This window comes from Sinocyclocheilus anshuiensis, unplaced genomic scaffold (assembly GCF_001515605.1).
Source record: "Sinocyclocheilus anshuiensis isolate Anshui unplaced genomic scaffold, SAMN03320099.WGS_v1.1 scaffold447, whole genome shotgun sequence".
Lineage (NCBI taxonomy): Eukaryota > Metazoa > Chordata > Actinopteri > Cypriniformes > Cyprinidae > Sinocyclocheilus > Sinocyclocheilus anshuiensis.
Window position 1 is genome coordinate 3,588,030 of NW_015552615.1, and position 22,132 is coordinate 3,610,161.

The 22,132-nt window shown below is 35.8% G+C and overlaps 1 protein-coding gene across 12 annotated transcripts in view; it reads left to right on the plus strand.

Annotated features, from left to right (window-relative positions):
* Nucleotides 1-22,132, plus strand: part of ptprt (protein tyrosine phosphatase receptor type T) — a 280,622-nt gene that overhangs the window by 172,837 nt on the left and 85,653 nt on the right. For 6 of the 12 annotated variants that reach the window (XM_016457210.1, XM_016457211.1, XM_016457213.1 and 3 more), the window contains exons 13-15: nt 9,265-9,301; nt 11,449-11,505; nt 17,234-17,369. In XM_016457210.1, coding sequence (XP_016312696.1) covers nt 9,265-9,301; nt 11,449-11,505; nt 17,234-17,369 — 230 coding nt within the window. The remainder of the gene's footprint in view (nt 1-9,264; nt 9,302-11,448; nt 11,506-17,233; nt 17,370-22,132) is intronic. The other 6 variants (XM_016457217.1, XM_016457219.1, XM_016457221.1 and 3 more) reach the window with 2 other exon arrangements.

Consider the following 22,132-nt stretch of genomic DNA (forward strand, 5'->3'; position numbering starts at 1 on the left):
CACCCACATGTTCTTCTGTTCAGCAGTGTAATAAATTTCTTAAATTTTTTAAGGATAAAATTGAATCTATTTATAGGTCTATTGGTTCTCTCCCTAGTTCTGTGCTTCCGGAGGTTCTTCCACCAAGTATTCCTATGGTTCTGTTCTCTAGTTTTGCAACAATTACCACTGATGACATCTCAAAATTAGTGTTGACAATGAATTCAACCACTTGTATTCTTGACCCTGTTCCAACTACTGTTCTAAAGGGGTGTCTGTCGACAATCAGTCCCCTCATATTAAATATTGTTAACATTTCTCTTATTACTGGGATTGTTCCGTGTGAACTTAAGGTTGCAGCTATCACACCAGTCCCTAAAAAGCCTGGATGTGATACCTCTGATCTAACAAATTATAGGCCCATTTCAAATCCCTGGCTAAAGTCCTGGAACGTGTATTTTTGGCACAATTACATTCTCATTTGTCTTTAAACAACCTTTTAGAGCCTTTCCAATCTGGGTTTAGGCCGGGGCACAGTACTGAGACCGCTTTGGTTCGCGTTATGAACGACCTCCTGGTCTCAACTGACTCTGGTGCCTCTTGGTTTTGTTAGACCTGAGTGCAGCATTTGACACAGTATGTCACTCTATATTACTTGATAGACTAAAGAGTTGGCTCGGTATCTCTGGCACTGTGTTTGAATGGTTCAGATCCTACCTTACAAATAGATCCCAGTTTGTTGTTCTGGGATATAACAAATCTGACATTAGTCAGGTCCAATATGGTGTCCCTCAGAGTTCTGTTTTGGGGCCCATACTATTTAGCATTTATATGCTTCCTCTGGGGCAAATCATTAGAAAACATGGTCTTGGGTATCATTTTTATGCTGACGATACCCAAATATACATCAGTTCAAAGTCCGATGTTACAGTTTGTTCTGGAATCCTTTCTGAATGTTCGCAGGACATAAAAGTAAATATACATCAGTTCAAAGTCTGATGTTACAGTTAGTTCTGAAATCCTTTCTGAATGTTTGCAGACTATAAAATTATGGATGCTTCACAACTTTCTAAAATTAAATAACTCTAAGACTGAGGTTCTTCTTATTGGCACACCAGCAGCCATCCACAAATGTAGCAGCTTTAATCTGACACTGGATAACAGCTCTGTACTGCCATATATACACACTCGTAACCTTGGTGTGATATTTGATGTTAATTTGACATTGGAGGCTCACATTAGGAGTGTTACTAAATCGGCATTTTATTATCTCAGAAATATTGCTAGGATTTGGTCTTTCCTTTCTACACCTGATACTGAAAGGCTCATCCATGCCTTTATCACTTCAAGAATTGATTACTGCAATTCTCTTTACATTGGTCTACCAGCAAAATCTATCAAACAGCTACAATTTATTCAGAACTCAGCAGCACGTGTTCTCACTCACACAGCCTCACGGCAGCACATCAGTGGTGTCCTCTGTAACTTGCACTGGCTTCCAGTTCAAGTTTAAATTGAGTTTAAAACGCTTGTTTTAATTTATAAAGCTGTGCATGAAGTTGCTCCTTCTTATGTTTGTGATTTAGTTACCCCTTACATGCCTTCTCGTCCTCTTCACTCTGCTGATTCTCTTCTTCTTTATAAGCCCCACTCCAGATTAAAAATTATGGGACAAAGAGCTTTCTCTTGTGCCGCTCCGAGGTTATGGAATGCGCTTCCTTTGAATATTCAAAGTGCTCCTACACTAAGTACTTTTAAGAAACTGTTGAAAACCCACCTCTTTAAAATTGCTTATCATGATTAAGTTGTTGATTAGGGTTTTGATTTGATTTATTTTGCTGTTTTATATTGTATCATTGTTTTTTTGTATTTTAATTGTTTTTTTACATTGTTGTAGCGCTTTGGGTGTGAAAAAAGCGCATTATAAATAAAATGTATTATTATTATTATTATTATTATTATTATTAGAAAGTTGCTTAACAAAACCAGAAACTAAAAACATCATACAACGCGATACTCTCTAATGAACTACCTTTGCTCCATAATGTCAGCATGAACAGGAACTGTAGTCCACATTAAATTTTCTAGTAATCATTATCACTTTCCATGGAGTCCAAATGCCAGCATGCATTTTAAAGGCCTTTTCAGATGAAGTGTGTAATTTTGGGGGTGTTAATATACTTTTTTTTATCCCTGCTTAAGCCAATCATAGGTTGATTCCCCCGAAAAGAGCCCTTCTTCAGTTGACATTACACACATCAACTTTAGAGAAATACTGCTGTTTCTTGATCTCTCCGTGTAGCAGCAGTCCATAAACGATGGCATCTCAGAGTGCCGCTGCCCACAGAGTTTCTTCTGGCACTGCTAATAGCACCAGGTCACTTTTGATAGACTTTATCACGTCAGTCTTGCCAGAGATGGCGAGAGAGGGAGAGATGGTCAGGAGAATAGTGGTCTCAAAATGTTCTAAGCTAAATTAGGATTCCTCCGCTCGCTTTTGTCCCTCTGGTATGTTTGTGAACAGGACCGCAGACGCTCGGGCTAAAAGAGCAAGTAATTGCCGCTGCAGGCGTCTTTTGTACTGAAAGAGGGATATGGAGTTGTGAAGAGGCACTCACTCGTTTAAGTGGCTGAACCCACACTAGACAGAAATTGAAACAGACACATGCAGCTTTTAACAAAATGGAACCCGCAAAGCACGTCCTGTCTTCGGTGTGTGGCAGGTAAAAGAACAAGTTTGTGGCACCTTGTTTCCACGGATGTGTTGCTGTAATAGGAACAAACACTCTAGAGGAAAACAGCTTGCATTTAAAAGTCGCGACCTGTCAAAGGTGAAATCACGGCTTGTTTGAGTGTGGCAGCTATTATTGGACAACTTGATTAAAAAAAATAACCAAGCAAACAAAGTGTTTAAAAACGTTTCCCCAGGTCTAGTGTTAAATGGTCAGTTGGCAGGTCACATAAATAAAGAAGAAATATTTAAGAATCTGCACTATTTCTTGATTAAATTCTCAGGAAAGGTCAGATTTCCTTTATTTCACCGAAGCACAATATGCTCTTGTAATAATAATAATAATAATAATAATAGTTTTTATTTTATTTTATTTTATTTAAATTGTATTTTTCATTTCATTTTTATTTTATTTTATTTTATTTTATTTTAACTAGATGTCTGTCCCATTAATTTGGTCAGTGCAATGAAATACTTAATGCAGTATTCGTATATTCATGAATATGATTAATTGCTTACTAATGAAATGAAATGGGAATAGCCCTAATCACAGGTTAATTAGTGTTTCACCCTCTTCCTGTTGTTCTGTACAGTTCATCAGCATCTGATAGCATTAATACTCTTGGTTGGAGACAAAACATTTTTCTCGTGGCGGTCGGGAGTGTTTTTGAAGTGTCTCACACTTCAACACATTTTTTGAGAATCTCTTGCCGTTTCTTTCTTCATTTACACCTAACGCTGCAGTCAGCTGTCATGCTTTCCTTTGTTCTTTATGAAAAACGGAGTGCTCTGTATGAATGAAAACACTATAGACAGCACAAGCAGCTTGTGTCATATTTTTTTGTTTTGTTTTTTAGTTTCTTTTGCCTAAACCTCCTGCTAATACTTCACCAGACTGGAGGTATTACTCTCGAAAGCAGCGTCTCCTGAAATAGTACCGCTGCTGTCTCAAATACCTCCAGACGACTGGCTGATGCCACTTTTCTTTTGTAATTTTGTACCGCACGTTTCTTTTATTCATTCTCTATGGAGCGTTTTTCCTCCTGAGCCCCTAATGTGTAGATGATTGCCTCAGGAGGTTGTTGCAATCATTCATACATGCGTTCATAATTCGTAATTATAAGCATCAATTTCACAATCTGTTTAAAACACTGTAGAAACTGGGTAAACTCAGCTTAAATCGTGAGACACTTGCGTGCTTTTGTTTGTCTCCTAGGAAATAATGTTTTTGATCAGCCTGTTTATGTAACATGCAGAAGCTGATTATGACAAATAAATAGATTTTAATAAATAAAAGTTTCATCATAAATCATGTCTGTAGAATATATTTGGTTATTTGTTCCTTCTAGAGGCCCAAACTTTGCAGAAATCAATGTGTTCACACAAAATGACCTAGTTAATAGTTAGATGTGTGTTCCTAGGTTACAGCCATTGTCATCAGCAAAATTTGCTGCAGGCATGTCAAGATAACTGCTGTAATGGCTAACTAATCCATAACATGCTTCAGAATTGAGTGAGTGACCAACTAGAAACCGTATAGACTGTAAATCTGCTGTCATATGGATTAACTCTAGCAGGCACGGCAAAAAGCTGACCGGTGACATGAAATCCATATTCTTTAACTTCTCTGGCTAACCATTAGGCATTTTTCATAAGAGTCCCGTGTTCTTTTTAAACGCATCAATGAGAACTTGTCACTCAAGTTTAGTAAATTGCAGTCGGTTGGATTTGTCTGTGGAGAGTTATTAGCTTATTTTTGCTTTCCCTTTCTTTCAAAACCGTCATGCATGTGCCAATCTTTCTATTTCGCCAACAAAAGCCATCTTTTTTGCTTTTGTTTTGTTTAAGAACATCCTAACCACCATAGCAACTGTCTCACAACAACTTGACAATGAGCCACAGTACTTTAGCATCATTGCTCAGACCAGCAGCGTTTTCCAGTACTGATATTCAGTCTGCTAACAGTAATTTCGCAGTCTGTTAGAATAACTAAGTTAGATGTTTAGATGAAGACTCTTTTCTCATTTTCACTCGCCACCTTGCAGTTCCCCTTCAGGAACTCGAGCTGCGTCGAGATTCGTTTTGGGAACGCCCTTGCGTGACCGCGTTCTGAAGCACGTGTAAAATCAGTCCAATGGAGCAGCGAGACGTCACAAACCATGGATACATACGTAACCTAGAGACGTTTTTCCTGAGCTGGAAAGACTTGTTCTTTTTCATACCTTTTTCTCCATCTTTCTGAGTCTTCCTCTCTCCGCCATTACGCGGTCATCGTAAAAAGCCTTTGACAGTCTGTCAGTGAATTATTTGACTGGAGGGGCAGACAGTATAGCTCAGCTGTCACCTCCTGTAGGGATGTTTCCCATCAGCCGAGACCCCCTGCTATTATTCCATTCCCCAAGTCCCAGCACTCCGACTGCCCTCAGAAACAAAGTACCGGCCCTCAGCTCCTTCCTCTCACCCTTTTCTCTTACAAAAAGTACTGGAGCCATACCATGGTGTTGCAGAATTTTGGGTAACACTTAGATTAGGGAATACATATTCACTATTAACTAAGAGTTTTCCCTCAATAAACTCTTAATGTTCATGAAAAAAGTCTCTCATTGATCAAGAATACTATAAAAACAATAATATTATTTTTGTTGTAATATTATTAAAATGTAATATTTTTGTGGAAGCAATTTAATATTTCTGTGGAAACAATAATGATATTAAAATTCTGGGATGAATAAAAATTTCAAAAGAACAGCTTTAATTTGAATTCTAAATATTTTTTTACCTTATAAATGTCTACTGTCAATAATAATACAATTTTTTTTTAAATCTTGCTTACCCCAAACTTTTGAACAGTAGGGTAATATTACCATCTGATACCATCGGCGTTTTGTAAGTGATCTCTTACTAAGACCATGGTACAGAATAAGTACCCTATTCATATTTCATGGTATTTACTTGATATTCTAAGGTATTTCTAGAACACCATGCCATAAAAAAAAGTTAAAACCATGGTACTTTTTAATTAGTAGCCTCTTTTTGCCTTCCCTCCCTGTTTTGTAGCTTATATGCCTCCCTCCATTCATCTGCATGGAAAGTCCTCATAAAACTCGAACACTATTATTTTCACCCACTTTTACAGTGGCCAGCAGTGTTTGACCCTGCATGTCCGATAACAGTCTGTGACAGACAGATGGTCCGCTCACATATGGATCCCTCTCCGCCTCGCTGTGTCAATCCACCCCCTGCTTCAATGCCACAATCAGATGGGACAAACCGTCACTGACAGCGAGGTCACATGTTAGTGGCTGCCCTTTTCCACTGCATTGACGGTTAATTTTTCAGTGTCAACAGTGTGAGTCGAGGGCGTTGTTGTGTTTGCATTCATCAGCATTGGATGTATTTGAGCAACTCGTATGGGTTTTGATTTGCCGTGAGCCAAATTGATATGTGCAGTGAAGTGTTGCCAAGGGGATTTTTAATATTTCTGAAGAGTGCCGCTGATCAAGGCATAGTGAGTTATAAAATAAAGCTAGGAGAGAGTCTGCCTGTATTGCTTCTTCAAAATGCATTTTCTGATTGATTTGTTAGTGGTGTTTGCTAATACGAGCTTCATTACTGTTGTTAGAATCAGTCATTTAATAAAACCCCTAACCATCCCACATGCAAATTATACCTCAAATCATGCGTCTTGTTGAGGAGAGGTGTGCTTTTACTTGTCTAAGTGATCAGACTTACGATTTTCACCTGGCGGAGGTTGCATCCCATAGACTTGCATTGAAGGAGGGGCTGGGGGCATATCTAGGAGTCAGAATATCTTATGCTGCGTTCACGCCATATCGTAATTACCGTAATTTCGAGATGACACCACGTGACGTTCTACTCGGAGCTGTTCACGTCCTCGGACTTGGAATTATGCTTTTCTATGGCAACACCGTCAACGCCTAAACAGAGCCTGCGGTGGTCAGGTGGTACAGCGGTCACATGGTGCAAGTCGTAACTCTCAGAAAACTCCCAGTTCACAAGTTGTAATTACGAGTTCTACGAGGACGTGAACGCTTTTACAAGTTGGAATCTCGTAATTACGGGAATTCCGATAGGGCGTGAACGCACCTATAGACTCCATGCTTGAGTCTTTTGACTTGGGCCAGTGCGAACCCATCTAGCAATCACCCAGAATACCGTAGGAACATTTTGGCAAATTCATACTGGCTATATCATCAACTTTTATTCCAGTGCATTACTTTTATAATGACATCTAATAAAACAACAACGTCAAAAAACAAGTATTTACCATGTTAACAAATTATTTTTTGTCTGTGTTGTCACATCTCTGGGTAGCAACATTCTGAATTTGTAAAGAATCAGTTGGCAGATTAATTTGAATGATTTATTCAGCATACAGCAAAGTGATGTTGAGTGGTGCAAAAATAAAGCAAACAAATATATAAAAATTAGCCGTTTTGAGAACTGCGTTTTTGTGAACATTTGAAGGGTTTATTTAGTACTAGGCTGCCATTCAGCAGATGATTTTATCTAATGAAACTTGTAGTGCACTTATTAGGGTAGAAGCACACTCTGGGCATGTGCACGTGCACAGGTGTGAATGCTCAGACAGTGCATTGCAAGTGCAACTTAAAGGGATAGTCCACCCAAAAAGGAAAATTCTGTTATCATTTTCTCACTGTCATGTTGTTCCAAACTCATTAAACTTTGGTTAATCTTCAAAATACGAATTCATATATTTTAGAAGATACCTGAGAGCTTTCTGTCCCTCCATCGAAAGTCCAGGTGTTGTAAAATGAATCAATATGATCAAAGTCTTGTGAAGAGATATTTTTGCTTTATATGATGAACAGGTTTAGGCTTTAGGCTTTTATTGTAATCTAAACAGTGATCGACACATAAATAGAGAGCATGTTTTAGGTTCTGTGTTTACCATACATGATGCCTCTATGTATGTGTTTATATATGAATAAACTAGTGCTGTCAAACGATTAATCGCGATTAATCGCATTCAATAAAAAATTTTGTTCACATAATATATGTGTACCGTGTATATTTATTATGTATATATAAATACGAACGCATGCATTTATTTATTTAAGAAAAATATGTAATGTTTATATTTTAAATATATTTATATATCATATAGCCTAAATTATATGAATATAAACATACACATGTAAATACATGTAAATATTTTCAAAATATATGCCGTATGTGTGTGCTTTTATATATACATAATAAATATACACAGTACACAAACATATATTATGTAAACAAAAACTTTTATTTTGGATGCGATTAATCATTTGGCAGCACTAGAACAAACACATAATAAATAACATAAAATAAATCTGTTCATCATATAAAGCAAATGTTGTCTCAAGACTTGGATTAAACTGCTTGATTCATATGGATTTTTATGACACCTTTATGACCTTTTAGGATCTTCTAAGGTTCGGTTACCTGGACTTTCAATGGAGTGACAGAAACCTCTCAGGTTTTATTAGGTTTAGAACGACATGAACGGGAATAAATAATGATAGGATTTAAATTTTTTGCATTCTTGCATTGCTGCGTTGTTATTATCGGTTTATCTTTTCAGTAAGATTCTTGTCAAACAGTTGCTCTACCATGACATTAGTAGTTTACGTAAAAGAGAAAAATGAGCACAGAAGAAAATTATTTATGCTATAGAGCCTCCTGTGGCAATGCTGAGATGATGTACTTCTGACACTCTTTTCAGATGTATAATACAGCTGCTATACAATACTACTTTCTAAAATATTGCTATTAGCAAAATCTTTCAAGGCCCTGTGATGTGTAGGCATTACTGTTTACGTGCCTGCTGAGATGAGGTGCACAAGGACAGCAGATCTAATCAAAACAAGTGGCTGTTGTAAACATGCTCACAGAAACACATGGTAGCATCTGGCTTCCTGTCTCAGAGCTCTAAACTTCCATGCAGACTTCACACCGAAATCTGCCGACTAATTAACACCTGTCACGCCACACGTGCCATTCGGAGGATGCAAGTGAGAATTTTATCATCATAACTGGCATTCCAAAGGCAGCCATACCAAAATGCTTTTGAATAGAATAGAATAGAATAGGAAAATGTGTTGCTATCTAAATTAGCAGTTTTATTCATATTAATGTTAAATATGACTCAAAAAACATGACTACATTGGGTTATACCATCAAAAGTCATTTTTTAAGGATCAAATCAGGTCATTTTTTTTCAGGTCAAGTTTTATGACCTTAAATGTTTTTAACTTGGCTGTAGTGACTTTACATGCATAGGAAAACTGAACTATAATGTTAGCTTCTCTCTGTTTTGGCCTTAGCACTGCATTTGGGAACCCTTCACTATCATTAGAAATGTTGTTATATAATTAACTGTTTCTTAATGTCATGCACCTCGTGATGAAAATAACCCGCACTTCATTGTGTTGCAATTACTAAGATTACTGTAGCTTGACAAAAACAATGTTCCTCAATACAGTGTCGTTTTGACGTTTAATTAAAACACAAACTTTCCTCTCCTCTTCTAGGAAACCAAAATCAACTGTGTGCGACTGGCTACCAAAGGTATGAGAATTGTTTCACTTATTTTTTAGCTTGTATGAATGAAACATTTTATTATTAATTACTATTGATTTATTCGTTTATTTATTTGCCTGTTCCTTTGTATATCCAGATGAGACTTGCTTTGGAAAAGTTCTTTGGCTGGGTTGATATTTGGATAGTTTTGTCCAATTTAAGTCCCTGTAGCTAAACACAATCAATCAATAAAATTCAATGAAATAATGTTTTGGTTGGAATTAAGCAGATGTAATATTAGAAATGTCATGTCCTCTGTATTCTTAATAGACCTTTGATTTTATAGTGGAACCCATTACTAAACATGATGAGGTACAAAAAAAGAAAGAAAGAAAAAAGGACGAAGCCTTTTCATTTAAGTTGTACATTCAGACAAAGCTCAGTTGCATCAGACTGAGATTAGTGCTTTTGGTTGCATTGAAAAATCTGAAATCCCATTTTATTTGACCTGCATGATTATTTGCCTCTGGCCAACAATTCTGTTCAGTTTCTTTTGCTCCATTTCATTTCCCCTTCTCTCTGTAAAAAGATCCTTTTACATAATCACTTCCAGGAACAGAGCAATCACAAGAGACTTTCTATTATTTAATGGACATCACAGATAAAGAGACACTATAGCCGTGCAGCGCTACAGACTCATCATATTTTTTTTTCCTTCCCCATTCTTTCTTTTCCAGTTTTCTTTCATTCCTTTTGGCTTTTTCTCCATCTTATTCAATAAGCTTGCTTCTGCACACACCTGTTTGTTTGTTTGTTTTGCTGAACTCATTTTATTTTGCTCCATGTCAGGCTTTTTTTTTTCTATTCTTTTGGTCATGGCCTGTTTTGCTTTCATATCCCAGATAGATCCGTCCTGAGTTGGGTTCTTATTATGATTGTAAAAACCAATTACTTTTGTGTTTCTGCTTTAGAAACACATGCTTTACACTTTGTGATGCCTTGGATACAGACATTTGAGAGTTTCAACCTTTCCTTGCCTTTTTAATGTTGGTGTTTTTAATAGCTTTAGATTACGGGGTGAATTCACTAAACGGTTTTTGAGAATGAAATAGTGCTACACTGTATTTAATTGCCATTCATTTGAATGCAAACACGTCTCTTTTCTATGTGCACTAGACTGATTTAAGGTCACACCTTGTTCGTAAAACCCAGCTCTGTGTTCTGAAATACCATTAAGTTATGTTTGCCTAGATGTTTTGGTTATCAAAGAGTGTAGTTTCTGTATTTTAAATAACTCATTCAAGGAATAGTTCACCCAGAAATGAAAATTTACATGCCATCTAAGATACAGATGAGTTTGTTTGTTTGTTTGTTTGTTTGTTTGTTGGAACAAATTTAGAGAAATGTAGCATTACAGCACTTGTTCATCAGTGGATCATCTGCAGTGAATGGGTGCCGTCAGAATGAGAGTCCAAACAGCTGATAAAAACATCACAGCAGTCCACAAGTATTCCACACCCACTCCAGTCCATCAGTTAATGTTGTGTTTTTTGCAAACATGCATCTTTTCACCTTACAAGATGTTAATTGATGGACATTTCTCCAAATCTCTCCTTATGAACCTGCATCTAGGATGGCCTGAGTGTGCGTACGTTTTCAGCAAATTCTAATTTTTGGGTGAACTATTTCTTTCAGGTGTTTGGATTGCAGTGGTAGAACATGCAAATGTTCTAGTGTCATTAGCACAGTTACCTAATTTGAATAATTCCTTTATTAAATCGGATGATAAAACAATGCAATGGCATATAAATGACAGCAGACGCAATTCAGTCTTAGTGAATTCCCCCCGTATTTTTTTTTCATTCAATTGGAGACTCAGAATAGAACAATTTTTCAAAGCAACATAAGGCCTCAACTTGTAAAATATTTGCATTAATATGAAAAATATCTATTTATAAAATTTTCTATAACTCTTATGCTTACTCTGTCAGTTCCACTAGATGAGTAATATTATTTTTCCCGTGTGAAACAGCCTACCTGTTGTATCCTACACATTTCAGTTTCCTTTCCAGCCAAATGTTACTCACTCGAAGGAAGCTCAGATGATTGAGTTGAAAGCATAATTCTTTAGACTATTTTTTCTTTCCTTCTTTTCTCTCATGCATGCCGGCCTGGAACGTAAAACCTTGTGTTAGTGGTAATAGGTAGGGGACAAAATACCACGCCCTACATACTTGTCATTCCCAGTGAAGGTGAATATTATACCATAGTCAAACTTTTCTTTCTTCTTTGCTCTTTCCACCCATCCACATTTCTTCTGCTGTTGTTTCCTTCTCTACTTTATTATTTTTATTCAGTCTTTTTTTTTCAAATCTTGTTCCTTTATTCTGCTTTTCTCCATCGGCATCTTAATGCATTTTTGCATGTCTGGTTCACTAAAAAGTCTAGCTGGTTCTCATTGACTCCATTGACACTATTGTAATTTGGGACCCTGAGAATGTACAGTGCCGCCCACATGTCTTAAATGATCGTATTATTATTAATATTTCATTGTTTAAAAACAACAGATATCCCCTCTCTTGGATAGTTTTGCTCATGACCTTGTTATGCTCTGAAAAATGGAATCCATAATTAATATCAGTTATCCACTTTTAAAGAAAATTGCCTACTTAGAAATGACATAATCATGCTTTAAATTATCTGAAAAAATCCTTATGTATTTCTTATTTATAAAAAAAATTATATGTATTTTAATTTTATGTATAAATGTTATTTATTTATTTTTACTTTAGCTCTATAACCCTTCTATTGTTCTGGAGTGAATGCATTAATTTTTTTTTACCCAGACCATTACTTAATTACTGTTTGGTTATGCATAAAAATGTTTTACAGTAGAGCTTAATAAGTTTCTGAGCAAAATGTAAGCATAAAGTGATATATGTTGCCTTACCTACAACACTCCGCCCCTTACATGTGCAAGTGACCGCTTCACCTAATATGACCCCAGTCATACATTCAGACCCTGCCAGCCTAACCGGTGTGTGTGTGTGTGCGTGCGCGCATGTGAGTGTGTTTGCCAGCATGTGTATGTTTGTGTGCGTTTACTATTCTAGATATGTATTCCTGTGCATATATGCAATGTGTGTGGAATAATTAAGAGTACTTAATTGTGCTTAATTGTAATGGGAAGAGTACTTAATTGTTATATTTGTTTATTGTATGTTCATATTATTGTTCATTTATTCCTAATATTAATTTAGTATACAGTATTGAAGCAGTTTGCTGTTCTAATCAGATGTCAATCTCTAACACATATGCACACACACATGCACACACAGGTGTCAGTTCTTTAGTTCCAGTGCAGTAAGGTCCACGTTTCGTTGCTTCTCCATTTCACTCTACAGTCATATACAATATGTTCAATTGCCCTGACTGAAATTACAAATTGCTTGCACTAAAATATCTCACATTTCTAAAGGGTCTTGCTGGATATCTGCTTTGCACAGGAGATAGCCGACTTTTAGCCAGCTAGTGAACCGTTGCAATGCCTAATCGTCTGAATTATGCAGATTACAGCTTTCGTCATTTACGCTTTAAATGCATATTTTGACATGCAGTTATAAGGATCATAAGTATATTTTAAGAGTTGAATTTGAGTGCACAGTGGCCCCAAAAATTAATTCGACACTTGAAACTTAAATATGCATGAATGTCATTGTACTAGTTAGCGTATGTATAGTGGGGTTTATTGTAAAGAAAGATCACAAATACAAAATATTGGACTTTTGCACAGTACTTAACTACAAATTGCATTTAGAAATAACATTATTTAATTGCAGATGTAACTTGGATTGATATTTTGTGATATTTTCATTCTGTGAAATGAAATTCAGATATTTTTAGGTGTGGCTTTTCCAGACACTTTTTTTGGGCCAGTAATATTCACTATGCAATAAAAAGCACAATCTAGTTGTGTTTGCTGCATTATCACAACAGTTCCAATAACAAGCAAAAGAAACAAACTAAAGACATCATGCATTATGCATGTGCACTTTGATCTTGAAATCAATTGTCAGTTTACACAAATACCTTTGTTTCTCAATGCTCCCATCTGGAATTTAACAAAATGTTCAAGACCAACAATGCTTAAATATAAACCCAAATACACTTGTGAATTAGAAACAGAAGGATTTTGAACTACATTTATTTAAAATCCACCCATTAACCTCCCTGTATTTGCTGAAGGGGGATGCTTTTTTGAGATATTAGCATCATGGGTTGTTTATATGGCTGCCTGATCTTAATCCCAGTCCATTTGAGATTATAATCCTGTTAGATGCATCCAACGATGCATCTGTAATCCTGTCAGCTGCAGAACAAAGGCAATAGTGATGTCAGCAACGATGTGCACCCGCATAAACCTTTGCGTAATCCCTCGGCCTACAGGCCTGCTTTAAATAAAGTTATACAAAAGTGCCATTTCACACGCTAACAGAACCACACAGAGTATCGCAAAATGCCAGCAATTAAAATAGCAAAACTCACCCACTCCAACTCCCCCCGTATATGGTAGGGATTCAATTTTAATATGATGGGCTTTGATAATAATTCCTCTTTGATACTTAATTTTACCCCCTCAAAATAAAAGGATTTGCATAGTCGCATATTGTATTGGGCATACAAGCAGGGCTCGTGGGTGAAGGGAAATGTACAGTGCTTCTATAATCAAGGGCAGATTGTTTTTCTGTATTATTTTACATAACATTTTATGGTAAATAAAAAATAGCACAGCTCTTACAGGATCGCTGACCTATGATTGCTAAGATCCTTATGATTCATATGAGTGTAAGAGTCATTAGAACCAATATTATTGTCAACATTATACGAATACAAGCACTTAGAATCACTTTCTAACCATTTTATTAGGTTGTGGGTGGTACGTATGAAATTAACTGTTGTAAAATCATTATTTAAAACCCTCATGTGGTGTTCGGGTCCTTTTTGCTCTGAAAAAAAATTATTTTTACCGAAAATACTAGTTAATGTTATCGCATTGGACTGAAATTTTGTGACTTTGTTCACAAAGGGTATAACTACTTCTAAAAAAAAATTTGATCATTTTCATACTTTTCTGGGGGAGATTTTTCACCTTGTTACACCCGTGATGTTACAGAGCAAAAAGGACCCGGCCTCAAACAAATGCTTATAAATCACTCATTATGCTATATTATCAACAAAGATTGGATTCAATCTTTTTGTCAACTTCTTATCTTTCATTTAGGACTGGTTTTGTATTTATATTTGCTTCTGATTAATCGTAGGCCTCATTTATCTGAGAGTAGGCACCTCATTTTTTGAGTGAAAAAAACATTTCAAAAAGATTGAATCCAATCTTTGGTGATTTATAAGCAATTTTATGAGGCCGGGTCCTTTTTGCTCTGTAAACTCGTAAGTGTGATAGGGTTCTGAAAACAACACAAGGGTTAAAGCTGTAGTTTGAACGATTTTTGTTCCAAAGAACTATTCAATGAACATTAAAAGAATATTTTTTTTATTTTTAAACATTTAAACAATCTCAAGAATCGTTTTCCACTTTAAAGATCTAAAAAATTCAATTCAAAACGTGTGTTTTCATAGTGATGCCATAAAAGAACCATTTTTGGTTCTTCAAAGAACCTTTCAGTGAATAGTTCTTAAAATAACTGTTATTTTCTTAGTGTAAAAAGCATTTTTATAATCTGAGGAATTAATTATGAATTTTAATGGTTCTTCATGGAACTGTAGAAGCCAGTAAAGAACCTTTATTTGTGACTGCAAGAATAGTCTTTAAGACACATCACCAAAACCATGATTTACTGCTTGCTATTGCTGGTCAAAAGGGAGACATTTTCTTTACAGAGGGCATTTTATTGGACACAGATTTAAACTGGTCATTTTTGTACCAGTAAATTTTAAATGTACATACTAAAAACTCATCTGGTCAATTCTTAGGTGTATGCTGCCATATAGAGCTCTATGAGAAGTGATTTTCTCTTCTAAAGGGTCAGTAAAATGAGTCAATTGGTTGGTCAAGATTAATATTGTTGTATTGTCGTGAAGATAGCGCTGTCTTGGAGGTTGATATCAGAAAATAGACTGAAAGAACCCCATCATGGAGTAAGTGTGTGTGAGTGTTTGTGTGTGTGAATCATGAACTGTTGAACCCAATCAGATCAGAGCAGACTGGAGAACATGGAGTTCAGTTACTACGTTGATAGAGGAGAACATATAGTCCATCCGCATAGACCGTCCATAGCGCTCCCTTCACTTTCTGACAGCTGTAGATGGAGCCAAAATGTGTTTGGCTGGAAAACACTCCAAAGACTAGCAAGGTTAGCAGAGATTGGCTCAGTGTTCTTTTCAAAGGTCAAAAGAAACTAAAGTTGTGAATGTTTTCAAAGTCCAGTCTCAGATGTCTTTTAGGGGTTTGCTTATGCCACCTTAGATTGCAAACCCATTGGAAATTAATGACTTCTGATCACTGATGTCATTGGAAATCACTGTCAGCACATACAGTATACATAGTATTTTTTTTTATCATGTTCATATCTGAACGTCCTTAGAACACCTTGATAAGCAAAACTTTTTCATTTATTGAATCTTGAATGAGTTTTTACTCCATCGAAATTCAAAAACATTCTCGTGTGTGTATGTATATTTACACACATTTTTTGTACTGAAAAACAAGACAAAAATACTGTTTTGTTTTGCTCTGAAGATTTAGCTCTTCAACGTACTGTTCCAGAAATGTCTGTACATTTAATGTTCGCTCATGCTTAAAAGAACTGTACCGTTTGAGGGAAATAAATAAATCAAATTATTGAGCTTACATGAAAGCAAACCGCCCACATGGAGAGATCAATGCGTTAATATGCAACAGATTGTTAAAGATGTCACACTGGCAGGTTAAAACATTCTCTTAAAGGCGAAGTGGAGGTAAATATAACAATATAATTGTTTAATCATTCAACGCAGGGATTACATGCTTTCCTAAGGTTTGTGTATCTGTACATATATTATGCAACTAGGCTATTTATTTATATCTATATGTATTTGAAGTCTATGCAACCTTTCTTCTTCATATCATATCATTATTATATGGTGGAATATGTTTCATTTAGTTCAGGCTTTGAAAATAAAATGCAAAGATGATTATGATCTTTTCAACAGTGAAGTACGAACAACAAACAGCTGACGCTCTTTCATAGACATAATGGCAATTTCACAGTAGAATTACATGCCTGATGAAGGCAGATGAGCCGTTTGGTGTGGAGCAACGCTAATCTGAACAGTATTTTCTAAAAATCATGCATGGTCGTACAGATTTTATACAGATATTACAATAACAATATATTGCATGCAAGTATGCAACACGCATATGCACACAAAGACACACATACATCTGCATGAATCTCTGCCTTCATCCTCTTTTTGTTTCTTGTTTCCATATTTCATGCCTGCATTCCTTGCGTTGAATTGTCTTTTGGTTTTTTTGCATTCTCTAACCCAGAATCCAAAGGCCCTAAAGTGTTTCATTTCACCACAGTGATCCAGTATTTGAAAAGCTCCTTAAGGTCTTTTTTTTTTTTTGTCTGTTGCCTGTTAATTAATACCATTCAATAAACGATTCCCCTTTGCCATAAACCCGCCACACAGTAATGATCAATGTCACTTGTGCATTTGTTTTGTCTGAATTTAAATGCATTTAATTAATTTTGATTTTGAATGTGTGTGTCTTTCGTTTTCTGTCTTTGGACTGGTTGTATGTATTGTATGAAAGTGTGAGAACATGAGATGTGCTTCTATGTACTTTCTGTTTGTGTTTTCATTTGATTCTTGTGTTCGTTTGTTTTGTGCGTGTCACCGTAGAGCCTTTCTCGACAGCTCTTGTCTTAGTTAAAGGCCCTTTCTCTTCTTTGTGATGTACTTGTTGCTTTAAAGGTGCATCTACCCAGAATTCCAATGACATAGAGCCTGAAAAACAGGTGGACAGCACTGTAAAGATGGCAGGCGTCATTGCGGGAATCCTCATGTTTGTCATCATTCTCCTGGGCGTTCTCCTCACCTTCAAACGCAGGTACTGCTTATATAAACACACACACATATACACACACACTTAGTTTAATATTACAATGAATAATAGAATTTGAATGTACAGTAGCTGAGGCGCTTTTCTTTTCAGAGGAATTTGAGGGTGTTAGTTAGTATTGCTTTTGACATAATCAGCTTTTGTGTCTCCTGGTGAAACATGCACACTGGCTTTCTTTCATTACATCACTTCCTCTCACCAACTTTACCGCCCACCCCCCAACACACCTCCTCATGTCATTGTGCCTTACAAGAGCCCACCTCTTCCCATAGTGTCTCTGCCGTCCCTGCCACACACCGACACTCACACAGCTCTTGCTCCTCGTAGATCTTTCCTCTAGTGTCTGTCTGTAAAGGTTTATTTAGTCTAGGCATGAATTACGGGGGTGTTTGTCTGACCTGCTATTTAAGGCTTGAACCCTTTAAATTGAAGCCACAACTAGAGTTTGAGGTAGAAGGGATGGGGTTGAAAAGATCCTATCAGAGACAGAGCGATATATCAGCCATATAATTCCTGCACTTGTGTAAGTGGTAGTTCCCTTGTTACAAAATCTATCTGCAGTCTTGTCTAAACATATAGATATTTAATAATAAACTGTTTCGGTTTTAAAAGTATTTTAGTGAATCTTCAGTAAATGTGTGAAATAAGCATTTAATTTCAGAACTTTGATGCGTGGTTCATTTTGCATTATTAAATTACATTATTTATACTATATTGGCATTATATTGGTCTTAGAAATTTATTAATAAGTGCATTTTCTTCAAATATTGTGTGAAATAGGTTTATGCATGTTATATTCATGTCTCGTTTTGCATTATTCAATTGAATAATTAATAATACATGACATTATATTGGTCTTATAGGAAATCATTAATGAACTTTCACAGAATTTTTGTCAAATATTGTGTGAAATAGGTTTATGTGTGTTGTATGCATCTCTTTTTACATTATTAAATGGAATTATTTATAGTATGTTGGCATTAAATAGGCCACTGGTCATATTAAATATAGTATGCTACATTCAAATAGTATACTAGTTTGAGAATGTAAGCAAGTCGCAAGTTATTTATACTGTATGTTTGTTTTTTATTTTTATTTTTCTTGCCAACTGCTTTCTGCTGTATGCTTCACAAACATTCGGACTATTTGCCTGATACAATTAACATTGTGCTTTTATTGACCACAGAAAACCTGGAAGTAAAGATAATTTTATCGTAAAATGTTTTTGTAGATTTTCTGGTCATGACAGCAGTAATTCATCAAATGATGGAGACGAGCATTATAACTAGGCACATATCCAGATGCACATTGTAGTTAAGCACACTTTCTGCATTCCAAAGAGCCAATTTAAGTGTACTGTATATACTGAAGCTGTAATTCCTAGTAAATTATGTCAGAATGGGACAGTCTGCTGCATCTTCCAAAACCAAGGACTCAGAACGAGATGATAAACTGCCCTGTACCTGATTTGAATAATTGATTTAAGTGCTAAAATTAAACACACCATCAGGGGATGCAATCATTTTCAATGTGTGTGCTGCTTCTTTTTTTTGTTTTGAATTCAATATCTGCATATTAAACTATGACAAGAAAAAGTATTTTAACCTCTTAAAAACTTGGATTACTTCTTTAAGAACTCATGTAAATTCCTTGAAACTCATTTAATAATTTGCACATTGTGTAACATTAGATGGACTATAATGAATAACCTATAGATCACACTCGAACCCCACTGTGAAGCACTATTCCTGTTCTTCATGGCATAGTTAGGATTTGCACTCATGCTGCTTTCCTCAAATAGCTGATTAAGTTGACCACGTCTTTATGCATATGAACCTAAAGCTAGGAGTTTTTCATTTGTTTTTTAACCCGTTTGATTGTTCAGAAGGGCAAGGTGATAACCGGGACCTTAGAGCAAACGGCACATTGCCCATACAAGCCACAGTCAGAAATACAATAGTGGTTAAAACCGCCAGCTAAATCAATAAGCTCTAATTACCATGAATTGTAAAGGAGAGCTTGACAGCACCATTGTTAATGCGTCACTGTCTGGAGCAGCGTGAATTGAAACTTAATGATAGATCTCGCTATTAAAAGAGCGGGAATCAAAAGGTTAGCCATGAATGGCCTTAGTAGGTGTTCATTTTCCACAGCCGATGGAGGAAGGACACTTCTGCTATTCATAAGGCAGGAACTTGAGGCTTGAATATTACAATAATAGCTTGTGCTTTTTTGTCATTATTCTGATGTGTGGGAGTCATAGCGACAGAAGTTATATGCAAATACAAGAGTTCCTCAAGTCTGGATTCACACAAATAACTCCGACTGTGGTTGCTTTGAAAACTTTACAGCTATAATGCATGCATTTAGACACCACCGTACTGTAGCATTGTGTTCCCAACCATAGTAAGCTGCTTCATTGTCTGCAGTCTATATAGGCGGCTGCCTTTTAAGACCGTCAGAGTATGTGTTTACATGTTGCTGAGTTAGCAACTCCAAACTCTTAAGAAACACAAAAATACATATTGCATGCACATATTGGATTAAATATTTTTAGTACCTGTGAAAGACTAGAAAATCATGCTGTATTGTGCAAAAGTTGATGTAAATTAGATTTAAATTGTTAGGTCATGAATGTGAATTTGAATTGAATTGGCCATTTTGTTGTTCTATCCTTCTGTCTATCTGTCGTTCAATATCAATCATTCTATCATTTTATCAGTTGTTCTCTCTTTAAGGCCCATAAACCTTCAAAACTTCAAGGCATTTCAAACAAATCTAAATTTTAAAACTAGATTTTGTCAAAACATTCCAAATTTGTCTTGACAACCTTTGCTTTTGTGGTTAAAAATTACAGTTTAAATATAAATTAATTAAATTTAATAAATAAATAATTTATTAATTTTATAAAAAAATAAAAAAAGATTTTGTGCTTAAAAGTACTGCTAAATTTTTAAATATAAAAAAAAAATAATAATAATTTAATCAAATAATATTTATTGTATTTCAATTCAATTCTTTTTTTTTGCATTAAAATTGTGCATCATGTTACCCACCTTAATTCAAATTTAGGACATAAATTATAATTTTAAAGGCATTCTCAGTTCAATCCTGAATGGCACACAGTCCTGATACTGGATATTTGTTTATTTCGTGACTAATGCAAACAATATTATCCATGTCCAATTTTGGGTTTAAAAGGTCAAGCATATCAGTACATACAGGTAGCGCACATTTTCTGTTTTCAAGCACATTGTGTTGAATTTTATGTAGTGCTGTCAAACGATTAATCACGATTAATCACATCCAAAATAAAAGTTTTTGTTTAGTCAATATATGTGTGTGTACTGTGTATATTTATTATGTATATATAAAGACACACACATTCAGTATATATTTTGAAAATATTTACATGTATATTTTTATATTCATATAATTTATATTACCCATACTTGGAATTAGTGCTCTGCATTTAACCCATCCAAAGTGCACACACACACCGTGAACACACACCCAGAGCAGTGGGCAGCCATTTTTGCTGTGGCACACGGGGAGCAGTTGGGGGTTTGGTGCCTTGCTCAAGGGCACCTCAGTCATGGTATATTGAAGGCGGGAAAGAGCGCTGTAGCGCTGAGCGCATTCACTCCCCCCACCAGTACGAGACTCGAACCCGCAACCTTTGGGTTACGAGTCCGACTCTCTAACCATTAGGCCACGACTTCCCCTATGCGCATGTGTTTGTATTTATATGTACATAATACTTTGTGTAATACACAGTACACACACATATACGTATTATGTGAACACAAACTTTTATTTTGGATGCGATTAATCACGATTAATCCTTTGACAGCACTAATTTTAAGTAAATATTCAGCTGTTTAGGGAAGCAGCTCAATAGGGTTTGGAACAAACTCTAGTCTAGTGCACTAGAATTGTACATTTTAAGCATCAGAGGACTCAGAAATTCAATTTGCGATGATTGTAGATGTCTACACTCTAGTTACACACGAACAAGAAAAGGCAAAATCTTTTGATCATTCATATTTTAGCCACTGACACCAGCACTTAAGTCAGGCAATGATGTCTCATGAATTGCAGCGTTTTACATGTCTTTCAGTCACCATTAATTATTTCTGTGGCATCAAAAATGCTTGCAAACTCATACGCTATGCTTTTTTATCTCTCAGAGCTTGTGTAAAGCATGTTTTTTTAAAGGCAGGAGAGATGGACTTCATTTTTAAACTAATAATACAAGGATGAATGGAGTGGACAGGCTGAGTCTAATGGCAAATTGATGTTTTACTTCTTGGTAATAAAATGTCCCCTCAGGCGTCTTTGACCAAGCCTAGGATAGATTGTAATTAATAATGGATGGCTCGCATATCTCTTAAAACTGGAATTATGGCCTTCTTCTTGCATTGAGCCACAGGAGATTTGGCTCCGGTGTCATTCAGTTTGGAAACCTAAACACACTGTGCACGACCTGAAAGGAACATGCTTTGGTCATAATTCTCCATTAAGTCTAATGTGCTGTTTCACATTTCTGTATGCCACCAATGTACAACAGGTCATATTTTTTCCTTAAAACTTGTAGGATTTGTCTCAGAAGAACGGTTAAGAACATGTCTAGGTCACATTAAAACCTAAAATCAAAGTATTTTAATAAATAAAAGCCTGTTTTGGGGCTATTTTTTTTTTTGCTATTGTGACATTATTTCATGACAAAAAAAAAAAAAAAAAAAATTTTT